At 40.3% G+C, this 21,206-nt stretch overlaps 1 protein-coding gene across 1 annotated transcript; it reads left to right on the top strand.

Annotated features, from left to right (window-relative positions):
- The first annotated feature begins 16,703 nt into the window (after positions 1–16,703).
- On the top strand, positions 16,704–20,716 carry LOC143275926 (uncharacterized). Its single transcript, XM_076580267.1, has 4 exons — positions 16,704–16,816; positions 17,769–18,134; positions 18,633–18,796; positions 19,588–20,716. The coding sequence occupies exons 2-4, from the start codon at positions 17,951–17,953 to the stop codon at positions 20,461–20,463; spliced, it is 1,224 nt and encodes a 407-aa protein (XP_076436382.1). The 5' UTR covers positions 16,704–16,816; positions 17,769–17,950; the 3' UTR covers positions 20,464–20,716.
- Positions 20,717–21,206: the final 490 nt, after the last annotated feature.

Genomic DNA, 21,206 nt, shown 5'->3' with positions numbered 1-21,206 from the left:
TGTTTGGTAGCCCTTGTTTTGAGATGTGTAATCACGTGGATAAGGTATCATGCATGAGAGAGGTGTTTTTCCATATTGCTGTGTGAAAATATGAAGAGGCAAGTGTGCGCATTACGATACATGTCAAACAGATGAAAAAAAAAAGACAAACTGCTGTTTTTTATGGGGCTTTTTTTTTTTTTTTTTTTTTTTTTTTACAGTGTTAACATCACAAAAAGTTTGATTGTGAGAGTGCAGATTTTTCCTGTGCACATGAGAAGTGTGTGTGTTTTAAATTACTGTCAGTCATGATGTCAAACTGGAGTCTGTTGAAATGAAGGATAATATTGACAGCTTACAAGAAAAATACTGACTTGCTTCAAAAAAACATAAAATATTATCCAAAGGGGAACATATAATCTTAGCTGAAGCTGGTTTTAAATGTGATAATAGTAGTGAAAATACATTTTGACTGTGTGGATTTTCATGGAAATGTTGGAAAGTAATTTTTTTTTTCATTTTTTCTATTTTTTCCTATAATGCAATGTCTATTTGACATCCTCTTTATAAATGTTTGGCTTGAGGCTCAGTCCAGTTGGCTGGGAATTTTATTTTTATTTTTTGTCTCGTTTTAGTTTTTTTTACATGCTCTCCAAATTGTAAAAAAAAATAACAAGCTTGGTTTATGTATGCCTCAGAAGAAAACCTTAATGCAGATCGTATAGGTGTGATGCATACATACCTTGCTTAAGATACACTGCAAATCTTACACAGTAAATATTTGATACATAGCTCACTTGACAACACTGAAAATTTTAGACAGCAAATATTTCACACTAGGTTACTTGACAACACTGCAAATCTTACAAGGCAAATATTTTATATGCAAATATTTTGTATGCAGCTACTTAACAACACTGCAAATCTTTTATGGCAAATTTATATAGCTTACCAGACAACACTGCAAATCTTACACAGCAAATGTAAAGCTTACTTGAGAACACTGCATGTCTTACATGGCAAATATTTGATTTATGGCTTACTTGACAACACTGCAAATATTTGCTGCAAATTTTGCAAGCGTTCTTCTTAGATTCTGGAGCAGAGAATACATTGTAAACATTTTATATGTATTCAGCTTTGATGGTACTGCCTATCTTACAAATTCCTTAAACACATCAGCAAAGAATGCACCACAAATCTTAAAATCTGTAGCTCATTTGATAGCACTAAAAATGTTTTTGTGTGATTCAGTCTACACCTATCTCACCACAGAACACACTGTAGATTGCACAGGCACACCATGCAAAGGTTGCCTCACTGGAGAACGCTCTGCAAATCTGACAGGTATCGTTCATGCAAACAGTACTTGAAAACATGCCGCCAGTTTTACAGATGTGGTAAATGCATTCTGAGAACACTTTGCAGACCTTAACAGACTTAAGTGTCCCAACATAAACTCGCCAGAGATGGAATTGCAAAACTGATACAGGCCAGGTTGATACACTGATCACTTGAGAACACACTGCCAACCCGACTGGTGTGGTGCGGTGCAAGATACCTCACCAAACAGTACAATGCGAACCTTAACTCACTCCGGACGACGGAACGCTATAGCGGTTTTGACAGTTAAAATTTTTTCACGTTTTCCTCATGGGGCAGCATAGCAATCGCAGCTACACCGGGCATTGCGAACGTGTCAAAGGTCGAATGGAAAGTTTCTTCATGAGATTTCGTAACAGCACGCTCCACAGCGAGTTCAGGACCCCACATGACGAGCTAATCTGCATACGCATCGAAAATGACGACGCAGGTGATAGAAGTGGAAATTTTTGGAGCAAACTAGATCACGACAGCGGCTTTTACCACTGCTGAAGTGATTTAAATGCTGCAAACTGAAGGTTTCGACATCGACGTGAGGAGAGGGGTCAGTGGGTCCAAGTACAGGGAGTTTCATTCAGTAAGTTTATGTTTTGTATTTTTTGTGATTTTTTTCCTAACCCTAACAAATGGGTCGTCTGTTGGGAAAAGCAAGGGAGAGAACTATTCGTCCGGAATGAGTTGAAGGCATGATACAAACCTGCCTTCCTCAAGAAAACACAGCAAATCTTGAGGTAATGGTCATGCACACTTCAGCAGAGAACTTGTTGCAAATCTGAAACATATGGTTGAAACAAAAGCTCGCCTGAAAACATGTAGTCGATTGTACAGGTACGGTAACATGCCTCACATTAACAAAAAGGGAAAAAAGCAATCTGAGTGTCAAACCTCATGCAAAGTGTGACTGGAATCACCGCATCAACAAAACACTTCATCAAACAGATCATTTGTTTTGAAAACCTGATGAACAAACGTAAAACATGCATTAATCTTCAAATGCGTATGTCATTGAGTAGTTGGCATTATGTGGAATGAGAAAACACACACGCACACACACACATATATATAATATATATATATATATAAAGCTAGGACTCCATCAGTGTTGACTTACTGTTATGCTGAAGTCAACAATTTATTCAGCAGTACACACATCCACAAAATGGTATTTTACGAAACTTCACTTGAAAAGACATTCGACTACTAACTTGACGCTGAACTGTCAACATGGTAGACTTGTGCCATTTTGTTTTCTCTCTCTTATTTTTTTTTCCTTTTTTTTTCTCATAAAATATGTGTAACAGCCCTGCTCAACCTGTCATGTGCCATGCTCTCGTTTATCCCAAAGAAAGTAAAAAAAAAAAAATCATTAATGAAAAAGGTAATTTACCTGCTGATTCCTAGGGTGCCTTAGTTTTCCCAAGCTGTCAGTCCTGTCTCAAGGTCTTTTCTGAGATGAAGTGTGTTTTGCTGTTCACACAGTGGAGCAAAGTTTTCTTTTTTCACATCTCTTGTGAATGCTGGTTGGTCAAATGTTTTCACAGCTGGTACAAGTTGTTCTAAAATCCAGAAAAATGTACACAACATATACATCATTCATCTCTCGAGAGTTTTAAAATATTGGTTTTCATTTCTTGTATTTGATCAATCACTGTTGTTTTTTTTTCTTTGGTCATAACAGTTTATTTTCCCTGTGCACGTGAAAAAAACCAAACCCCGTAGTATTTATTATTACACATCCTTCACACAGAGCATAGCAATCTCATGTTTTGTTTCAAAAATTATTTTTTGTGGCAGGTGTGAGTAAAGTTAATAATGCTCATTGAATGACTGTTTGATTGATCTGTATTTAACTCTTTCGCTACCAAGTGTCTTGTGTGGAAAACACACCACCAAGCAGACATATATTTTTTACTTGATTTTCTTAGTCACATGATTCAGTTACGTCAAAACAACACGGTGGACTTGTTCTCTTCAAACTCAGTTGGGGGTTGGGGCCCATTTCCTGTTGCATGAGAAAGTTTGCTGCAACTTGTTAAACTTTGTAACAATGTGAAAAACAGTCCCTTTAATGTGTGACCTCTTGATGCCTGCTAAAGTCGCTGATGGTGGTGAACTGTCTGGTCAACTAAATGCAACTATAGCCAAGAAAGTTAACAGGGTCTTTTCAGGGTCTCTCTTTTTTCTTTTTCTTTTTTTCAGTGGTCCACTCTGCAATCAGTACATGATAAATAAAACAAGGGAGTTCAAACTGTCTTTCAGTCGTCTGAAGTGCAGAGATACAGATGATATTCTCTCAGCTGTTTAGTACCGCAGGTAGTATGATATAAGTTTGTCATTGAAACAAACTTCCGCAAACGCAGGGTGAGCGTTCAGTGATCTAAAGCTCTGCCTCACTAGTTGAATCAAGTTAGTGTTGTTGGGGTTTTTTTTGGGTTTTTTTTTTTCGTATTCTGTTCACCATGTTTTGTTGTTTTTTGTTTTTTTTTACATTGTATATTCATTGAAATAGGCAAATGCGGCATTTTGATAAGCTTAACCCTTTGACTGCTGGCAACAAGTATACTTGGTGAAGGGCTGTCACCTCACTGAGATAAAGTTGAGGTGACAAATCATTCTTTTATTTGGACTTTTTCCTCTTGGCACCGCATTATACTTTGGTCAGCAAATTCAATCACACACAAAAAATGCAGTGACTGTGCGTCAGACTCAAAACTTTGTTGATGTTGAGCTGTGAAGGGGTTAAAAAAAAAGGAAGACTCAGTAAAATGGTGCAAACTGGGTGTTTGTACATTCTTTTCAAAGACATGAGTAGCTACCTAGCTTTTTTTTCCTTTTTTCTTTTATTTAAAAGTAATTTTATTGCTGTTCTGCTTCCTCATATATGTATATATATTTTGATTCTCTTTAGTTTTCATCCATCTTTGACAAGTAGAAAAGAGAGAAAAAGAGAAACAACAAAACTTGCTGGTGCTTATGTGTGTTTATGTCCTAATTGATGTCAGTAGAACTGAATTATTTGTTTCTGCCGAACTGTAAAACATTTGTTCCGTTGAAATATTTCATGACTAGCTTTACAGTCTTGACCGATCTCATGCTTGAATGATATGTTATCTGTAAAACATTCATGCATGCAGGCAGGGGCGCGCACGCACACACACTTACACACACACACACACACACACACACACACATATGTGCACGAGTGCTCTTTCTCTCTCTCTCACACACATGCACGCGCGCACGCGCACACATACACACACAAATGGTTTATTTCACATGGGCACACACATACATGCATTTTCACTGGAGTCATAACCAATCCTTTAGAGTTCCTTTGGCCATTATTATTGGTGCAATGGAAATTTAGTATCGAAATACAGATTATCTCTCACACACTCTCTCTTTCTCTTGCATGCAGACATATACAAAAATGATACACGGGACACTAAACATTTTGTTACTTGCTTGTTCTCTGAATGATTTTCCTGCAATGTAATGATGTGCCTATATTATGCTTTATTTATTGACAAATGTGTTCCATATGGTATATGTTATTCACATCTATTGTGTTGCTTTTTGTTTGTTTGTTTGTTTGTGTTCTGGCTTGTTAATCTGTGTTTGAGTTTGGAAGAAAGTCCCATTCAGTGACAAGAAGAAGTCCTTGTGGTATGCAGTTGCAGGTTCTCTCGTGTGTGTGTGTGTGTGTGTGTGTGTGTGTGTGTGTTTACACACATTTTCTTAGTCTTGTGCATGTTTTCTGTCTATCCAGAATCTATGAACCACTACAGTATGGGGAGACGCATGTATGTCGACGTTCTCATCATAAACGCTTCCATATCTTTTGATTTGATTTGATTTGATGGCCATATTTGTATCAAGTTCTCTTTTCTTCTTCTTTTTTTAATTTTTTTTTTTTTTGGCTTGGTTTTGTTTGTTTGTTTGTGTGTGCTTTTTTGTTTGTTTTTTGTTTTTGTTTTTTTCTTCTCGCTACATGTTATGATGTGTGCAGGGTTGGTTTTTTTTTTGTTTTTTTGTTTTTTTGTTTTGTTTGTGTGCTACCCCTGTGGTTTGTTGATGATTCTTAATGACAACCAAGTTCAACCGATCTCTCAGTCAAAGAAGGCTACTAGCTTGATGATTCTTGCTTCCAATAGTTCATCAGTTAAAAAAAAAAAAAAAAAAAAAAAAAGTGAATTGTCCATTTGCGAGTGTGTCCATGTTTCTTCTCTAAAGTATATACGCTGCTTTCTTCCCCCCCCCCCCCCCCCCCCCCCCCCCCCCCCTTTTTTTTTTTTTTTTTTTTTTTTTTTTTTTTTTGTTCAATGACCGAGCTTCAGTAGCAGTTGTGTATTCCCGCCCCCAGCAAGGGCATGTCAGCTATGAATGAAGTTAATTTTCATTATTGATTACTGGTCCTGTATACAAGTTACTCTTTGTCAGCTGTGTGAACAAGTTGATAGTCTAGTCTGCTGCCTTAGCTGTACAACTGGCATGTGAACTTCCCTCCCGTCCCCTGCCCTACCACCCTCCTATCCACAGTATGTGGGGGGGAAACCACTGATGGCAGTGCAGGGAGCATTCCTGAAGATTTTCATGTGTGGTTAGTGTTTCATCAGATTCTTTCTTTATTTAATTTTTTTTTCTTTTCTTTTCCTGCTGAATGTTGGATATTTTGCTGAGGCTATAATTGTTGCACATGAAGCTACGATTAAAAGACGGTGGCCCACAGTATGATATATATATATATATGTGTGTGTGTGTGTGTATGTATGTCCTAGCCTGTACCAGTTTTCCTGTATGCTTGTTTCTTGGAAGTAAAGTGACTTAGCGTCGAACAACATGTTAGATTTTGAGAGGGGAGGGGTTTGGTTTTTCTTTTCTTTTCTCTCTCGACTCTTTTTCTTTTTTTTTTTTTTGTTAAAAAATTTTTTTTTACATGTTTTGTACACTTCATCTGGTGCTGAGAGAGTTTTTTGTTTTTTTTAGTAGTTTTGAGTTCAGGATTTGTTTAATACTGTTCTCTCAGGAGTGCGAGTGTGGAAATCTTACTCTTTACTCATTGCTGTGTCAGTGCTAGCAGCCTTCTGTGCAGCAGTTGTTCCCCCCTTTCCCTTTGACTTTTACTCCCAGTGGAGACTGGTCCATCCTTGAGACTTGAAGCAGTTTGACTTTTTCATGTTTAGAATAGAATACAGAATAGAATATGTCTTTATTACTTTGTGTACCGGGGTCACAAGGAATACTGGGGGGGGGGGGGGGGGGATAGTACATAACAAGGTACGAACATAAATCAAAAACCATACACAGATACAGTAGAAATTAGGATACATACAAGTGCATACCAATATAAAAAACTTGTGCATACTCACACATGCACACACTGCACACACACACACAGAGTGTTTCATTCGCTCTGCTGCGTTAGACTATATATATATATATATATTGCTCTGTGTTGTTGGGGGTGCCAAAAGCAACCATGATGAACAGATTTATAGAACAAAAAATGCCTTTATCCTGCCATGATCATTCTTGAGACTTATTTTTTTAGGGGGAATGGAGGGGGTGGGGTTGTAGAACTTCTCATTCATTCTGCTGCGTGGGATACATTGTTATATGATCCCTGAGTCCTATTATGATCATAGCCATCCGGGAGTTTAGGTTTTGGTGGGGGTGTTTTTTTTTTTTTAATCCCCCAAAATCAGTCACACAATGGTCTATTTATTCTGCTGGTAGATGTTGTGTAACATGTTAATGTTCTGAATAGCAGGTGATAGGTTAACAGATTTTTTTGCTTAGCATTGTAATCTCACAGGTCTAAAGTGGTTAGAACTACATGGTTCACAAAAAAAAATTAAGGACCTGTTGGTAACTTGCACAGTTTTTCTTTTGGGTTGGGGGGTGAAATGATGCTGAATTTTTCCGATCTGCCAGGTCAAGACATGCAGACCAGCAAGTGCCTGAACCCCCTTCATGTGTCAATGCATGCAGAAGATCAAATATGCTCGTTAATGATCCCGTAATCCATGTCAGCGTTTGGTTGGTTATTGAAACAAGAACACACCCAGACATAGTATGCCCCCCCCCCCCCCCCCCTCCCTCTCCATTGAAAACGGAGTATGACTGCGTACATGGCGGTGATAAAAATGATCATACACTTACGTAAAAGCCCACATATGTATATGAGTGAACATGGGAGTCAGAGCCTTCAGATGGAGAACTCTGGAGACAGAATGCATTTACCAATCTTAGTTGTTCATATGTTAGTGACAGATGTCTATGTCTGTCTATTTGTATATGTGTGTACACCATTCTTGGCTGTGTCGGTGACATGCATGTTTCCCAGTAGCCACATTTTAATGAACATGTTTATGCACATTTATCAGCTGTCTTCACTGATTTCTCTGGCTTCTTCAGGGTGTTTTACGTAGTAACAGCTGATCATTTCCATACCAGAGACTGCTCACGGCTTTCCGTTCCCAGGTATGACTGTTACGTTTCTGCTGTTGACAGTTGTAAGGTGTGGTGTTCTTTGCTTTCTTCTCTTTTCCACATTTTGTTGTAGTTGTTGTTTTCCAGGTTCTGTTGAATCGTCAATCACAGTGTTTGCAGTTCTGGTTTGGGCCTAAGTGGTCGGCTGGGCTGTAAGCAAGGTAATGAATGAGAAGAAGAAAAAAAAAATCTGTACTTTAGTTTTAGAATTATGTCAAGACTTGTTTGCTTCTTTTGAGGCTCTGTGAACAGCTTTGTGATGTTTTATCCAAGCTGCGCTGATAACTTGATGTTCCACGGTCAGCAGGTTGTTTGGTCATTCTGAGCCATTGATCCTCACAACCCCACTCCCACCCCATTCCCAGATCTGAACAGCAGAATCTCTTTCGTTTGTCCAGTGAACACTTTGATGCTCCCCTTCTAGAGCCACGTTCAAAATAGTCTGTTTCTTTGGTATCGGGGTGCTTTAAAAGCTGTACACAGGAGTTACTAGAGCTGGTCTGTTTCTTTGGTATCAGGGTGCTTTAAAAGCTGTACACAGGAGTTACTAGAGCTGGTCTGTTTCTTTGGTATCGGGGTGCTTTAAAAGCTGTACACAGGAGTTACTAGAGCTGGTCTGTTTCTTTGGTATCGGGGTGCTTTAAAAGCTGTACACAGGAGTTACTAGAGATGGTCTGTTTCTTTGGTATCGGGGTGCTTTAAAAGCTGCGCACAGGAGTTACTAGAGCTGGTCTGTTTCTTTGGTATCGGGGTGCTTTAAAAGCTGTACACAGGAGTTACTAGAGATGGTCTGTTTCTTTGGTATCGGGGTGCTTTAAAAGCTGCGCACAGGAGTTACTAGAGCTGGTCTGTTTCTTTGGTATCGGGGTGCTTTAAAAGCTGTACACAGGAGTTACTAGAGCTGGTCTGTTTCTTTGGTATCGGGGTGCTTTAAAAGCTGTACACAGGAGTTACTAGAGCTGGTCTGTTTCTTTGGTATCAGGGTGCTTAAAAAGCTGTGCACAGGAGTTACTAGAGCTGGTCTGTTTCTTTGGTATCGGGGTGCTTTAAAAGCTGTGCACAGGAGTTACTAGAGATGGTCTGTTTCTTTGGTATCAGGGTGCTTAAAAAGCTGTGCACAGGAGTTACTAGAGCTGGTCTGTTTCTTTGGTATCGGGGTGCTTTAAAAGCTGTGCACAGGAGTTACTAGAGCTGGTCTGTTTCTTTGGTATCGGGGTGCTTTAAAAGCTGTACACAGGAGTTACTGGAGCTGGTCTGTTTCTTTGGTATCAGGGTGCTTTAAAAGCTGTGCACAGGAGTTACTAGAGCTGCAAGTCTTGTAGCTTGTTGGAACAGAAGCATCGTGTTTGGTTCATGTCTGGGTCAGTTCAAAAACACTGTGTTTGGTTGATGATGTCTGGATTCGTGTAGAAACATTGTGTTAGGTTCATGTCTGGGTCAGCAGTATTTTGTTGGGTTTATTTCTGGAATGTTTCATATCAGTTGCTGTTCATTGTTCTGCATCCTTTCTGGTGAACTGTCGTGTGTGGTGCCCCAGTCACTCTTCACAGAGAGAAAGGAGAAGAAGAAGATGATGATTGTATTGTATTGTATTGTATTTCTTTTTATCACATCAGATTTCTCTGTGTGAAATTCGGGCTGCTCTCCCCAGGGAGAGCGCGTCGCTACACTACAGCGCCACCCATTTTTTTGTATTTTTTCCTGCATGCAGTTTTATTTGTTTTTCTTATCAATGTAGATTTTTCTACAGAATTTTGCCAGGAACAACCCTTTTGTTGCCGTGGGTTCTTTTACGTGCGCTAAGTGCATGCTGCACACGGGACCTCGGTTTATCGTCTCATCCGAATGACTAGCGTCCAGACCACCACTCAAGGTCTAGTGGAGGGGGAGAAAATATCGGCGGCTGAACCGTGATTCGAACCAGCGCGCTCAGATTCTCTCGCTTCCTAGGCGGACGCGTTACCTCTAGGCCATCACTGATGATGAAAAAGAAGAAATCAGATGCAGTTGCTGTTGAGCTTCATGATGGGATGTGAACTGGATCGATGATTGACAGTAGCAGTGTCTGACTGCTGGGGGAGATGTGAACAAATCTGGTCTTTTTTGCTGGCATTGCATCAAGAATAACTAGTTCCAGCTGCTTTTCAGGAGAGGATTTTCGCACTGTAAAGAAACCTCAGTCCATAGCCATTGCCTGGACCAGCTTCATGGTTTTAAAAACTCTTTCACTGAGAACAGATTTGTTTGCAGCATTCTTTGTGCTCTCTTTCCTTTGAGACTAATCCACACCCCCAAGACTGACAGAAGAGGACAGTTTCTGTCTGAAATTTAGTTTGCTGAGGGTTGTTTTTTTTTTTTTGGGGGGGGGGGGGGTCACTTTTTGAAGCCATTGCAGTTTTAAAACTGGCCAATGATTTTTTGAGAGGAGGAAAGGTTGAAATGCTGTTGATCTTGCTTTTAGCTTAGAACCATGTGTGCGATAGAGCAGGTCATGTCTGTATGTTTTAGAAATGTTTTCATTTGTTTAAGTTTTTTTTTTGAATGAATGAATTCATGTGCAGCAGTTATTTTGTTTTTATGCATTTAAAAAAGGAAAGTTAGGACAGAATGACTTACAGAAAAAAAAAAGGACATGAAAACCATCAGGTAAAATATAATCAATCCAGCAACAAAGGTGTGCTTCCTGTCTTGTGCCTATGTGAACATGTGTGTTCTCCCTGTCTTTATTCCCATACGATTGCGGTCCTGCTTATTTTCAGTTGGTGTGTGTGTGTGTGTGTGTGTGTTTTGTTTTTGATTTTTTTTGAAAAATAATACAGTGCATTTCTTCTCCAGCTTCTGGTTATAGCTTGTTGAGGTGTTGCATGTTTTGTGGTGATAAACTTAGGTCCTTTTGACAGCATGTTGTTTCCCTGTGAGCTACCTGCATCAGTATCCTTTCTTTCTCTTCCCTGTTCTGAAAAAAAAAAAGAACAATTCTGCCAGTGAATGCCTCACACTGGCCACCCCTTGTTGAGTTTTTATGACATTGGTATTCCATCATAGTAAGCCTTCAGGTGGTCACAATATCAGTCTGTGGCTTTGAGATGCAGTCCAGATTGGACAAGAAAATTAGGAGAATCATACAGACCATAATTATAAACAATTTGAAGGACAATTCTTTTTTTCTTCATCTTGTAGTTAAATATATATTAAAGATGGCCTGGGACTTAGTGTTGGATCAGTTGAAGATGCTTGGACCCAACGATTTTTCAGATCATCAGAAATTGCGAGGACCATAACATTTTGGGGACTGTAAAAAAAAAAAAAATAAAATAAAATAAAAAAAAAGATTTTTAATTGCATATACTCATCATTCAAACGACCAACATACATTACTTTGACCTTGTAGTTTTGAAGACCAATTTTTGATCGATCTTTGTTACTACCCCATAGTTTTTAGGACTGTTTCATTGGTTAGACCTTGTAGTTGTTTTGAAAATACCCATGTTTGGGTTTGTTAGTGTTTGTGTGGTTTTTTTGTTGTTGGTTTGTTTGTTTTTGTTGTTGTTGTTTTTTTGCCATGTGTGTTGTGAGTTGATGAAGCCAGCAGTTGGGTCACTGAGTAATAATAATAATAATGATAATGGATACTTATATAGCACATTATCCAGAAATCTGCTCTAGGTGCTTTACAAAAACGCTTTTGTTAACATAAAACATCATATCTATGTTACATACACACACCAAAATGTGACTACACACACACACACACACACACACACACACCACACCACACACACGCGTGCGCGCGCACACACACACACACACACACACACACACACTGCATACATACATTTTAACATACATGTGTATCTAACAGCTACCCTAACACATACGCACACATAGGCAGGCACAAACTTACATAAACACACGCACACGCACACACAATACACATTCATATACATGCATGTAGTTATGTACACATACATATATATATACACACATAGTCACTGAGTCATGCATGAAACTGACTCCCTGCCCCATCATGACCCTTTTTGTGTCAGAGAGGTCAGGGTTGCGTGATGTAGCTCTCACTGTAGATACACAGCCTTGCTCCGTCCGCCTGTGGGGGGGTGGGGGGGGACAACCCAACAACATGAGCATATTGTGTGTCCACTATGGTGTGTGTGTGTGCGCACGCGCGCACGCTCCAGTCTAGTGTGGCTTCTGGTGTGCTCATTCTTTTCCTGGACAAAGTACATACATACATGTACCAGTATCAGTATCTCAAGGAGGCCTCACTGCGTTCAGTCAAATCCATATACGCTACACCACATCTGCCAAGCAGATGCCTGACCAGCAGCGTAACCAAACGTGCTTAGTCAGGCCTTGAGAAAAAAAGATGGTAAATAAATTTTAAAAATAATAATGATTAAAAAAAAAAAAACATGTACAAAGACAGGCATCTTATGTTTTGAATTCTTTGTTTTAGTCAGATGCCAGTGATGCCATGAAACAAGTAGTCATTTTTTTTTTTTAAAGAAATATCACTTCAGAACAAACCAGGTCTGGAATATTTGCTGTCTGAAAATCTGGTTTTGAATAATTGTGTCCTGTTTGAACAAGCCTGTTTTGGAATGAATAGTTTCCACTGGGAGACAAATTGGTGAAATGACATCTGTTGGGAAAACGGCAAAAAAAAAAATAGAAATAGAAATAAAATACTAACAACCTACAATTCAGTCACACTATTTTCTTGAAGTATAGAGCGCACGCGCGAGCGCGCGCGCACACACACACACACACACACACACACACACACACACAAATGAAAGCGCAACATTCTTCCACACAATGGCTGGGGGTGGGGGGGGGGGGGGGGGAATCATATATTATTCATATTTATTTATTTGTTCATGTTGAGTCAGTTTTTCTTGACCATTAGGCATTTAGTAGGGTTTTTTATTTTTTTTTTAACTACAACAGGATTTGATTGTTTGTCACCATCCACAACAACATGAGTTAAAAGTTGCCAGATAGGATTTTGTGATAATATAAAAAATGATGTGTCAAAGCTAGGTCTGTATACTCGACTCATATCAAACTAATGTTTTGAAAAACCCCCATCAAATTTGTGTTATGGAACTGCCTGAAAGTTATGCTTGTTTGTTATGAAAAGATATGTCTGCGATACATTCTAGCTGAGGTAGGTTTTTTTCCCTGAATGTAAACCTGATTTTAAAGTGAAAAGAGTGTTTGAAATACTTTGGGGATGTATGTAAATCATTGAATTGATGTCAAGCATGTTTTGGGTTGGAAAGTAGCAGTTCTATTTGTTGTATTTGTAAATGACAGATCTGTGTTACTGACGAAGATCATACAGATCTGTTGGTGACATAAATAACTGACAAGGTTCATGTTCAGGTTACATCACTGAATCTGGTAGCTTGTGACGTGATGAGTTAGTTTGTGTGAGAGTGGTTCTGCTGTGTGATTTAGACCCCTTTCAGAATTTGCTGCAGATTGTGAACTAATGAACTTGCGTAAACTCCACAAATAGATTGTGCTCTCTCTCTGTCTCTTTCTCTCTGTCTCTCTCTTTGTTGCCGCCAGAAATGACATTGTAAATACTGTGTACATAAATAAAAGAAATGGCTTTTACAGACCCCAGACTGATGTTTATGAGTTCTTATGGTGTGATGTATGCGTGTGCGAGTGTATGAAATGTTGCATGTTCCCGGTTTTATTTGAAATCTATTCATTTATGCATGTGGATGCATAAACTTTTTTTTCTAACTGCAATGGACGTGAAAATAAAGTCTCACATACTACATTCTCACACACACTGGCACACGTGCGCATGCGCGAAACTTTTACTAGTTCAACACAAGATTAACTAGTCCCTTGTTCAGAAATCTTTTTTCTAATCGACATTGATTCTGCAATGTATTTAGTGAGACTTGTAAGTAATACTGTCATAGTTGATGGACAAAAGATCAGAAATGTTATTTGCACCAGCGTGGTGTATGAAAGATGTTATTGCACAACAAAGCTTACATTTATCTCTGAAAGCAACACAATGGAACAAAAAGTGTTCATTTTCGCAATAGCTTCTGTATGATGGGCATATAGTGTCATTTAGGTAGGCTTCATTTTGAAACTATTGCTTGGAGTTTTTTTTTTAACTTGCTTACCCTCAGCCTGAAACTTGTCTTTGTATCATTTATTTCTGATATAAGTTAAATATTGTTCTGTGTGAACACTTGAATGAATAGAAAGAGTTATATTCCCCATTTTTTCAATTATGAATGCCACATTTGCTGTCAATCGTTAGTCATGGAACTCGGTCATAAAGCCATACTTAAAACCACCTCTGCTGAGTCAAGCAATTCTGAAGCCATTTTCAGTCTTCTGTATATCTGATACCTAGTTAAAGTCACCAGATTCATGCATTAACAAGATTTCATATGCTTGTCTGCATATTTTTGACATTGGCAATTTCATTATTTCTACCAATATTTAGTGCATTTTACAGATGATATGACCGGCAATGGAATCTCCCAGTTTCCCCATAAATTTGATGAGTGGAGGGGTATATTTAGAAATCTTTCTGCAGCATGCATACGAACGTTTTCATTTTCGCTACTGTCTTCTCATAATTCCCATACCTCACCTGGATATGACAGAATTGATTTAATCTGTGTCAGATTGCTTCCAAAACAGGCATCCATCAATTGCGTTTAATTTTCTCAGTGACCTCAATATTTTCTATGACTTCTTTTTCTGCTTTTCTATGAACATCTGACAAAGCTTAACTAATGCTCAATTTGCTTGTAAAAATCATTTTCTAAATTTAAATAAATTTGTTACCTTTACCTCTTCATCTCTGTATAACCATTTTTCCTTGACCCACAAATAACCACCTTTTCTTGAGACCATTAGGATTGTTTTATCACAATTCCTAGTCAAGTGTTATTGATCTGTTTCTCTTTTCTGACCATCAAGTTGACTCTAAATCCCAGTAACAGTCAGACAAAAGAATAACATTGTCAGGAAACATTAGCTAAAACATTTCACTTGCACTAGAAAATTAACTGAACAACATGTTTTCCGTTTATGGACAGATCAGTGGCGAATTCATGTATGAAAAAATAACAGTGAGGGGCTAAGTAGACATCCTTGTTTCGCACCTCTAGGAGAGAGATAAATGTTACACATAATTATCACAGACGCTGTCTGTTGGTGATAATGTCCATTTTTACAACAGCATTCAAGACGGCTTCTTCTGATCTACCTCTTCGTGACAAAGCATCTGCATTCACATTGTCTTTTTTTACTTTTCAGCCAACTCCATCCATATGCTGTCACTGGCAAATTCTGTCCACTAAACGAATGATCTAATTTCACACATGCATGCACCATTATCAATGACCTGCACATCATGTAATACACATGAGGTTCCTTGTGGTTTTGTCTGCTTTTAGGATATCTGTCGGTACATGGATTTTGAAGAAAATAGCTTTTGTGTGATTGTTCAGTCATGTGCCCACGTTTCATGACTTCATTGATGTGAACATTGTATTAAAGTGGGGTGGACAGGAGAATGGGAACCAGTTAGTGGAAGAAATTTATTTATTTATTTCAAAATGAGAGTAAATTAATTGGCAAAATTATAACAGATCTGGCTTAAATCCTATATTTGTGTTTCCTACGTTCACAGGGACATATCTGATAAGATATGATTCACAGATTGCTAAGGCTGTTCAGCCTATATCTGATTTTGATGGTCTCTCTTGGTCTGCTCAAACTTTAATCTAATCCTGCACAGTATTTACACAGTGACCAAGTCTGGCATTATTTTGACTGTGGCAAGGTGAGCCTTCCCCCGTCAGTCAGCTCTGCCCAGGTAGGCAGCCTGTTGTGCAAATGACGCAGTGTTTGTAAAGCTCTAGAGCTTGGTTTCTGACCTGAGTTAGGTTCTATGTAATCTATTTCAGCTGTTAAGGTCCACGATTCACAAACATACAAGAGTATTGATGTCACCAGGGTATGCATCAGTCTGATCTTTGAGCCGAGTGCAATGTTCCGGTCGTTCCAGATGTACCTCAGTTTTGTGAGCGCTGCTGTCGCCTGTGCAATCCTGGAGAGTACTTCGGGTTTGGATCCCTCATCTGTCACAATTGCTCCTGGGTATTTAAAGCTGTGGACAGTTTCTAGCTTCTGTCCATCCACTCTTATGTCAGTGCTGATGCCATTGGTGTTGTTGGTCATCAGTTTGGTCTTCTCTGCACTGATCTGCATGCCATAGGCTCTAGAGGTTTTATCGAGGTGGTCCACTAAGATAGCTAGCTCCTCTTCTTTTCCTGCTAGGCCATTAATATCGTCGGTGAAACATAAGTTGGTGACTGCTCTGCCTCCGATGTTGACTGTTCCTTTGTGGTCTTCAAGTGCATCAGTCATGATTCTTTCCAGGAAGATGTTGAAGAGCTATATAATATCAAATTGTGATAAGAAGGGTTATTACATGCAACAATTGTTTTCTTTCCTTCATTTTATGTCTTTTCACTTTTAGTGATAATAGATGCACTCATGTGCATATGTGTGTTTGTGTGTGCATGCTTGCATGCATTCTTGTCTCCATGTGTGTGTGTGAATGCCCTATGAATAAAAGGGTAACTGATGTACAAACTTGTGTGTGGTGTGTGTGTGTGTACACATGCACTGAAGTGCACATGTATCATTGTGTGTGTGTGTGTGTGTGTGTGTGCTTATATATTTTGTATGTGCGTGCGTGCAGTTGGTGTGAAGGATCAGCAGTGAAATCGTAGATTCGCGCGACTTGGGCACGTATCGAGAACGAGGCGAACCGGAAGTTCTGAAGTATTGACAGCACGCTGTGTTGTGGAGAGCATTTTCACCATGCCTAAGTGGAGTGTTTCAAAACAGTGATACCAACTGGGAATGTTAGACGTCAGATCAGGTATGTGATATTAACTCTGACTGCTGGTTACATTCCGGTGACAGCTATGTGGGGTTAGTTTCAATATAAGGGAAATGCTAGTCTATGGAATCCTCTGCGATTCGATTGTCGCACCGAACAACAAATGCACACACTGCACAATCTGACAATCATCGCGACACAGCCACACAAACACTGGTAAAGCAAGCACAGCAGGACTGTTGTACTTGTCAGATCAAGCTATATACAAACTCCGGTAAGCAAACTCCACTGCAGATTAGTGAAGCGAGGCAAAGAAAGTGTCTGTAACCCAGTAGCAGAAGAATCATCTTTGATCATTGATATCAAAGGATCGAGGGAAGTAACTCCACATTATCGATTTCATTAGAACATCGACAGATGTAGTTGTTTGCCAGCCTTTCTTTCCGTCACTTTCTCTTGTTCAGTATTATTATGACAAATAACATCAACATATCTCATTTATGATGATAACAATGCACTGTATGGTGTTCAGAGTTGAAAGTAGACATTTTTAAAACTATAAAAAGCTATTTATTTTTGATAATGTGCAGTCTTCCATTTGTATGAGTGCAGTTCATTTGGATGAAATGCCATAGAACCAGTGGAAGTGAACATTGGGCTGTTTATTGTGCTTGTGGTTAATATGTTGATGAAACTTCAGTTCAAACTTTCATGTCATTAGCTTTAGAACAATCTTTGAAGTTATAACTATGCTTACAGTGTTTTGCTCTGTATCATTGTGTGTGAATGATACACACATTGACAAGCAGGCAATGATAGTCAAAGCATACAGCATATTATTCATATTATATATAATTTGTATGATATACAAACATGTTGATACAGTAAAAGTATTCAGGCATGTTCATACAGATTCATACATCATATAAAAAACAATGTATTAATTAGATATGTTTTGACTAATATATTTATGTAGTTTTGTATTTTACAGATTTCAGTCAGAAGAAAATACATCAGCCAAGGATGCTTCAAGAAGGATCAGGAGAGAACAAGACAATTAACCGACTTTTTCATACTTCAGGACTGAAAGATCCTGTGATACCAATGTCAACACCATAGACACAAATTATCCCAAGTGTTTCCTAGAGGGTTGGAGTACAGTCAGGAACAATCATGGCTCACGACAAATCCATGGAACTGTCAAAACATGAAACAGATGTGCTGCTTGGCTTGTACTCTGGGTGCGAGTGCCTGTGGAACACCAAAAACCCAGATTACAAGGAGAAGAAAATCCGCATCGGCGCCATCCGCACTATTATCAATGGAATGCGACTGGAAACTGGAAAGGAATATTCCAGTAAGTGATGTGTTCTCTTCTTTGCCTTTTGTTTTTGATTTTTCTTGCTTTGTGCAGATTTAGATTATTTTATTAATTGTATGCTATTGCTGCATGATAAGAGATAAAGAGGGAAGGGGAGGATTTTGCAGGGGGGTTGGGAGGGGGGGGGGGGTGTCACATTGACATTGTGGGTGTGTGAGTGTATTTCTCAATTGATTTACTACAATACTAGTGTCACATGGTGGGTTTGTGAGTTTGTTTCTCAGTTGATTTAAAGAGGCTTACCTGCAAACACTGACACAAACACACACACACACAAAACCTACAAAAAAAAAATCAACAACAACAACAAAAAACAAACAACAACAACAAAAACATGACATGGCTCTCCAACCAAAATTGTTCTCCACACTTTGACAAAGGGGAGAGGGAGGGTTGGTGGGGGTGTAGGGGCTGGGAGACCACAACTAAACCGAACTGCCCCCCCCCCCACCCCACCCCACCCCCTTGTTGCAGCCTCTCAGATGCAGACAGCCCTGGACACCATCTACAAGAAGTACTCACAGGAGCTGAAGCAGGTGATGGAAGAGGAGAGCACCCCGGGCAGCAGCTACAAGTCGTCGTGGCGCTGGTTCCACTTCCTGGACTCGTTCCTCAGGGACAACGTCCTCCATGCTCAGGTGAGTGGCCTCAGTCTTGTCTCATGAGACAGTGGGTTTGTATTGTACAGTATTGTACATCACTACATGTGTTACTACTCATGTGTTAGGTGTGACACCATAACAATGTGGTTAGAGGTTGAAAAGTTGTTCTTGTGCTGTTTTTTAAAAAAAATTTTTATTATACCAGTATCACTTTTGACAATAAGCCTTTACTTACTGTCCCTTAATGTAACTTAATGTCATATTGTAACAGGTCAGACACAACCTACCCCCCACACCCCCCTCCCATTACAGGTAAACCCTACATTATAGAAAATCAGACTTCAGCACTGATTTTTCAATTCCCATTCAAATATTAGAGACATTTAGCACTTTGAAAAGTTAAAAGGGTTATTGCAGCTTTTTATTTAAAATCGAATTCAAGCGCTGCAGTTATCAATTTTAGAGATTGAATTGAATTTGTGAGTGTGATAAAAGTGGGGCAACAATGTGGTATTTTAGGGGTGGAGATGAGGAACCTTGTAGATATGTTACACTGTGGGTCTGGTATTCAGTCTTTTAGGTATATTGAGTGGGGGGGAAAAGGAGAAAAAGAGAGAAAAAAAAGATTGTTCATGCCAGCACATATAACCTATTCTATGGAAAGTCAAAATTAGTGGGCACATTTCAAGATCAGAAAAGATTTGATGGAATGACTGTGATTGAATTTTGCTTCCAGTCATCATGGAAGTTGGGTGTTTTGCTTGGCTCTGGCGTTCTTCATAAAGCTTTTCTCCTGACCTGATGGGGGGACTGTTGGTGATGTGCAGACCCAGGGTCTGGAGGCAGACAGTGGAAGGCAGGAGAGCGGGGCAGTGAACGAGGACGACGGTGACGGCAACGACACCGACGACTATTACTGTGCCACTCTGGACTCCGGAGAGGAAGACAGCCAGCCCTCCGCCAGCAAGGGGAGGGCTCAGATGCAGGTCCTCCCCACTCAACCACGCTCCTCGGCTACTTCCTCCCGCCCCGTCAGGGCCAGCAGCCGTCGCCTGGACGTGCTGAGCACTTTGATGAACGGCAGCAGTCACGGCGCAGGGCTGAGGGCGGCAGACTCTCATGGCGGCAGGAAGAGACGCAGAGAGGCTGGGGTCTCCCCGGCCGGTGGCAGCAGAAGCAGTCTGACTGGCGCTGCTGGTGCCAGCGGAGGCAGTGTCTCCTTCTCCAGACAAGGAGGCGGCAGTGCATCCCACTCGAGGAGCGCCAAGTCTGCGGCAGGGCAGCCGGTGTTGACGGAGTCTCCGCAGCGCTCACAGACGGACAGCCTGCGGATATCCTCGCAGATTGCGGACACACTGAAAGCGGTGCAGATTCTGCTGGCCACCAGTCTGACGGATCAGGACCAGCCCGCCATGGTGTTCGCTCGGCACATCGCCAACGAGCTCCAGCAGATCACGGACTATGGGCAGCGCAAGCAGTGCATGCTGGACATTCAGCAGACCATCCTGCGGTACCAGACCAAGCAGCAGCCCACAACGCAGGCGCACATCAAGTTTGAGGGGCGGGGGGAGCAGAGTGAGGACGAGGAGATGACTACGTCAGTGGTGGACAGCGGATCAGGAAGCAGAGCTGCCACCACCACCACCACCACACGGCAACAGTGTGCGGAGGAACCTCTCCTCCTGTACTTCGACACACCGTAGTGTTAAAGGTCTGTAGATTGGGGCGGACAGGAGTAGGGCATCATCTGTGGGTGTATACGATTATATCTCGCTCAAGACTGTGAGAGTGGTGTGGGAGTAATGCCACTGAAAAAGGTGCAAAGGTGCAGATGATGGGGCAGCAAAAAACAAAAACAAAAAAAAAGAGAGAGAGAGAGAGAGAATTTAAAAAAAAGACAGAGTGAGACCAATCACCAGAATCCTGAAGCTGTTGCAGCATTTTTTTTTTTTTTTTTTTTTCAAAAAACACTAGAGTGTTTGAGGCTACTGGTTAGAGAGACGAGGACGGCAGTGCACATGTGTAACTATCAGTGACACCAGGTCAGGACCGTTTCTGCTGGTGTGTCACTGGGGGTAGGGACTTGCTGCTCAGAGAGTGTGAGTGAGACTATCGCTGTCAGCTGAATGCTTGAAGCTGTGTCCTACACACGGGACTGTCCCTGTTCTGTTGTTGGGAGCATTTGAAAGAGGAGACTGAAAACGAGGGTAGGAAGGCTGTGTTGTGTTGTGTTGTGCCCTCACAGCAGAGCACCCATGTGTGTGTGTGTGTGTGTGTGTGGAAAAATCCTTGATGTCTGATCAGTTTTTAAGGTCAGATCAAGTCTGTTGAGAATGTTAAGAGATTGTTTACAATTTGCTTGTTGTTTGATAGGGTGTGAAATACATGATTTCGGGGAAATCACCATGGCCATGTGTTGTGGCGATTTTGTTTTTGGTTGGAAATA

This window comes from Babylonia areolata, chromosome 31, assembly GCF_041734735.1.
Source record: "Babylonia areolata isolate BAREFJ2019XMU chromosome 31, ASM4173473v1, whole genome shotgun sequence".
Taxonomy (NCBI): domain Eukaryota; kingdom Metazoa; phylum Mollusca; class Gastropoda; order Neogastropoda; family Buccinidae; genus Babylonia; species Babylonia areolata.
Note: the sequence above shows the minus strand (reverse complement) of the source record. Positions and strands in the feature narration are given on the sequence as shown.

What these genes read in the sequence shown, in the direction of transcription:
- LOC143275926 (XM_076580267.1), top strand. Translation starts at nt 17,951, where the DNA reads ATGGCTCACGACAAATCCATGGAACTGTCAAAACATGAAACAGATGTG. An exon ending in AACTGGAAAGGAATATTCCA is followed by an intron (nt 18,135 to 18,632) that starts GTAAGTGATGTG and finishes CCCTTGTTGCAG; the next exon opens with CCTCTCAGATGCAGACAGCC. An exon ending in ACAACGTCCTCCATGCTCAG is followed by an intron (nt 18,797 to 19,587) that starts GTGAGTGGCCTC and finishes GGTGATGTGCAG; the next exon opens with ACCCAGGGTCTGGAGGCAGA.